Source organism: Manduca sexta, chromosome 27 (assembly GCF_014839805.1).
Source record: "Manduca sexta isolate Smith_Timp_Sample1 chromosome 27, JHU_Msex_v1.0, whole genome shotgun sequence".
NCBI classification, from domain to species: Eukaryota; Metazoa; Arthropoda; class Insecta; order Lepidoptera; family Sphingidae; genus Manduca; species Manduca sexta.
Window position 1 is genome coordinate 11,986,552 of NC_051141.1, and position 4,716 is coordinate 11,991,267.

Consider the following 4,716-nt stretch of genomic DNA (forward strand, 5'->3'; position numbering starts at 1 on the left):
AGCGAAAAACTCAATTATCTACATAACACAAAACTTAACTAAAATTGGTGAAAGTGTAACAGACAAAATGTTGTCTTCTAAAGACCATGATGGCTGATCTAGTCGATGGTTCAACTATGATTTATTTCAATACATCCATTATATAATGGGATATATTATATATCTCCTGAAAGTATATGCGAGTAGGTGTCATCATGTTATTGTGAAGTGCATTGAGCAACAAGATGTATGTCCGTAAAATAGCGCCGCCAATGATTCTGAATTATTATTGCAGCAACAGGCTACAAACACGTTTGTGCTTTACACTTGAGTGAAAATCATTTTACTCAACACAAAATGTCTCGTTCTCGTCAGTCTTCTATAAACCAATGCTGGCGTCGCTGTCGTCAATGACATGTTCGCCATATATGGTGTGTATACCAAGTGTAGACTATGTCAACCACAACCCAATCAGTTACTTCGTCATATGATTGGTGTTGTATGTATAAAAATCTTGTTAGGGTGATCTGGCGAATCTTCCTTATGTATAGGCCGTGTCTTGTGTGTAGTTTTCGCCACTTAATTTCGCCGACAATTGCAACATATTAAGTCACTTATTAAACTAACTAAATTGTTTTTAGAGCCACTATATGAAATTGATCGGCAAAGTTAGATGGCGTTATTAACACACTGTAATGTCTTGTCAATTACTTGGATCGTCTAATGGTCGAACTTGAGAATAGAGTCTATGGAGAAATCGGCTCGGCGCCTTTGTTCGAGCATGATGAACGTCTGGACGGTACGAAGAGCTTGCGGATCGTTGGCAGTGGGACCTGGCGTGGCCGGATCGCCGCTTCGGGGGCCAGTCGCTGCAGTGTCTGCCGCACTATGCGCCGACCTGCTAGTCGAACCACCTGCCGTGCCGCTCGCCAAAGGACTCGTTGTATAGCTAGCCACGCTGCCGCCCGTCATGCCGGCCACGCCCGGTATTACTGTCATGCCTGCCACACTAGTCATGCCTGGCACGGTAGTCATACTTGGCACGCTGGCCATGCCTGGCACGTTAGTCATGCCTGACACGCTAGTCATGGCTGGCATGCTAGTTATGCCTGGCAGGCTCGTCATGCCTGGCAGGCTACTCATGCTTGGCAGGCTAGTCATGCCTGGCACGGTAGTCATGCTTGGTACATTCGTCCTGCCTGCAACGCTCGCAATGCCTGGCAAACTTGCCATAACTGGCAGGCCTGGAATCACCGCGCCGTGGCCGTGGCCTACGGCGCTCATCGCAGTGCTCCGAGGGCTGTTTATAGGGCTATGTACAACATTGTTCATGGGATAATTCAAACCGGTTAACATAGGATAGCTCATAGCAGGGCTCATAACAGGGATCATGCCGCCACCTATTGTTCCGACCATCGGCCCGCCCATAACTCCGCTCATGGCACCGCTGAGCGCATGGTTCATCGCGTAACTCATGGCACTGGTCATCGCACTGTTCATCACGTTGCTCATGGCGCTACTCATCGCACTGTGCATCGCGCCACCCATAGGGCTAGCTACAACGGCGTTTCTGCTGGGGCCGGCTCGGCCCACCGCGCCGTACCCGGCGATGACGCCGGCGCCGCTGCCTCCTCCGCCGCTAGGCTCCTTTCAGCTAGGCTTTTGCTGCACCTCACGCATCATCAGCTGCGAAAATATTTTTCATCGATATTAATAACATATCGCTAGCTAATAATATTTTCGATTTAGGAGATATATTACTACTTTAGATATTAATTTCAAATGGGAAAAATTTGCATTAGCAGTACACTACGCTAATATTATTGTGTGAAAGTATCGTTACTCACCTGGTGAGAGCGTTCCGAGGTGATGGTTTCAGCGGCGCGCACGGGCGGCGGCGGCGGTGGCCGCACCTGCGCTCCGTTCTCGCGGGGACAGCGAGGGGGCTCGGCCGGTCCAGCTAATATACAATAAAACATTATACTTGCATTCTTTAACAAAATATAAAAGACATACAATATTAATATACTTTAAATAATAAACAAAATAATCTTTGAAAGAAAATTGTGCCTTTCTTTGTATATTAAATAAAGGGACAATGTGAATAAAACATTCATACAATGTGCGCTATAAAAAATAACACCAAAAGCAAATTAAAAAATTAAAACAGATGCTTGATGCAATATGAAGTTAAAATGGAATAAGTATTGTACTGTTGGAACGGTCGATAAGGAGTGAATTTACCAGTGGTGAGAGGTATGGCTAGCCGTGCGTTGACCGCGAGCAGGTGGTCGCGCCGCTGCAGCAGACTGCCTACGTGCTCCTCTAAACGCACATTCTCTGTACGCAGCTGATGCAGACACGACAGCAGCGAAGCTACTGTAGGCAAACGCGACGATTATATACCCGGCAAGCCTAAAGTACCCATCCGATACACTGATCGCACAAAAATATATAAACAACTTCTTCAGTTTAGTAGAGCGCAGACGCGCTTGATTTATCTTATTCTACTGTCGTCAAACCCATATTTACTTCAAGCTGCCACTCACACGAATGAGTTTGTAAGTACACGAAGTTTTTCAGTACTCACGCAATATCCGCTACTTTGATTGGTCGTTTAAAAGTAACTCCAAATTCAACATACAGCTATTGGAAACGTGCATTTCTGAATTCCTTCAAAGTTAATTACCTAGTTGAGGTCAATTATTTAAAATCGTTATCCCACGGCTATCTTGCGCTAAAATCACTTCATTTAACTCCAATAATCATAATCAAATAAAATTCTATGGTTTGAAAAGCAATCAGCCCACATTTAATACATAACATCCACTAAATACTAACATTTATTAATGAGGGGACATTATAAGAAAATCAGAGGGGTAGAAAGATTTCGTACAGCCATTTGAAAAAATTATATGATGAGATGAGTCGAATAAAGTCAAATGATGGATTACTGTCGAAATGTTGCGCCTGCTCCATGAGGAACTGTGAGCCTTGCTCCCACTGCCGCTCCAACAGCTGGTCGAGGCTCTGCGCGCTGGACGAGCCGCGTCCCGCGGTGTTGCCCGCACCCTGCGCACCAGTTGTATTTGTAAGTCATTATGCATAATAATAAACTATGTTTAGTGAATATTCCGCTTTTTAACAGCCGCGGTAAAGCAGTAAGCTACGGTTATGTGGCAATATGAGTAATTTGATATTTTTTGTTTCAGGACAGTTTTTGATTATCTTGATATAAAGTCAAATGTTTTTAGTTCTGTCGAAAAGTAGTTAGATTTGAATGTTGGCCCACACGATAGCTCGAAATGTTAGGTATCGATTTTTTAGCACAGATGAAAGGGCAGTACTGATGTTTTATAAGAATGAGGTGGCCATGTTTACAACATTATCAAATGTTGGCACGTATATTAGCAAACGTGTTTATCTATACGGACCGGCGCTGCCTTGTTGATGAGCGGTGGAGGCACGAGCGGGTCGCCGCCGACGGAGCCGGCCGCGTGCGCCGCCAGCTCCGCGCTCAGCTGCTCCTGCAAACGGGCCGCCGCGCCGCTCTCCGGATTCAGCTCGTTGCCCAGCATGTGCGGCGCGGTGCAGCTCGCGCCGATCCTGGTTCATATCATTCGTTCATTTATGGTGGTTTTCAATAAATGGTCCTAATCTTCCCAATTTTGGATCCCAAAAATGTAACAATCAGTAATTTCTAAGCATGCCAAAAAAATATATATCCTGATTGACCCATTTACGCGGTGGATCGAAATGCAAATTGTGATTGATAAAGTGAAATTTTAGGCTCAACTGATATATGAGAGGGTAATAGCCGGACATAATGATTTTGGTTGGTTTGAGTATCAATATTATTAAAATAAGATGACTCCAGATTGGGATGATTTGTTTTGTCCATATTCATCAAGATTTTAATGCCTACATTACTTACTTTGATTCCATCTTTGGTTTCAGTGGCCTTTCTGAACCTGTAACAATAATTATTAATATATTTTATAATGCACAATTATTGTATACTAAAAAGTAATCTATACATTAGTATATTTTAATATAAGGCTGAAGAATGAGATTATAATGTGCAAACTACGTTAATAAATATTTTAAATTTACTTGGCGAGCTCGGCGGCGAATCTTTAATAGTCTCCTGATATATGGGTGGCGGTGTCGCCTGTGGTGGGCGACGGATGCTCGCCAGGGTCTGGCTTGTCACTGTCTCTGTAATTACATTGTTTTTTTTTTAACAAAATTTACTTATTAATTCATTTGTCACACAAGCAATTAATGAGCATATTTTAAAAAAAAATCATAGTCCCTATGCCTGAACTGAGTTGCGATTCTTGTTTATATTCAAACAATTGACTGCCAAAATTAGCATGTCGCTCGTGCGAGGTAAACCACGATTTTAAAAACTCAAGACGAATTTAAAAACTCAAAAACTAGATGACTGCGGTATAAGATATATGTCAAGGTTTGGTTAGCATCGATTTGTGGCTGAAACTTGCATTGACTTTTTGCACGAGCCAAAAACGTCTTTGAAGAGAGAATAAATTGAAAATTGTATGGGAAAAATCTGGTCAGCGCACTTTGGATGAAGCTCATGTACAGTGTTCAGGTGTAACTTAAGAATTCAGAAAGCGAAGGCGGTAGCTGACGCATTGTAATCGTTCATGGATATATACAAAAACTGAATGCATAAATTCATCACACTGACGAAATGCGAACGAAATCATAGTG

At 43.0% G+C, this 4,716-nt stretch overlaps 1 protein-coding gene across 1 annotated transcript in view; it reads right to left on the reverse strand.

The window, feature by feature from the left end:
- Nucleotides 1-1,292: 1,292 nt before the first annotated feature.
- Nucleotides 1,293-4,716, reverse strand: part of LOC115448893 (protein AF-10) — a gene marked incomplete in the record, with an annotated part of 39,760 nt that continues 36,336 nt past the window's right edge. Inside the window, 7 exon segments of the mRNA XM_037443920.1 lie at nt 1,293-1,665; nt 1,827-1,939; nt 2,224-2,358; nt 2,934-3,051; nt 3,414-3,585; nt 3,914-3,950; nt 4,093-4,197. Coding sequence (XP_037299817.1) covers nt 1,630-1,665; nt 1,827-1,939; nt 2,224-2,358; nt 2,934-3,051; nt 3,414-3,585; nt 3,914-3,950; nt 4,093-4,197 — 716 coding nt within the window.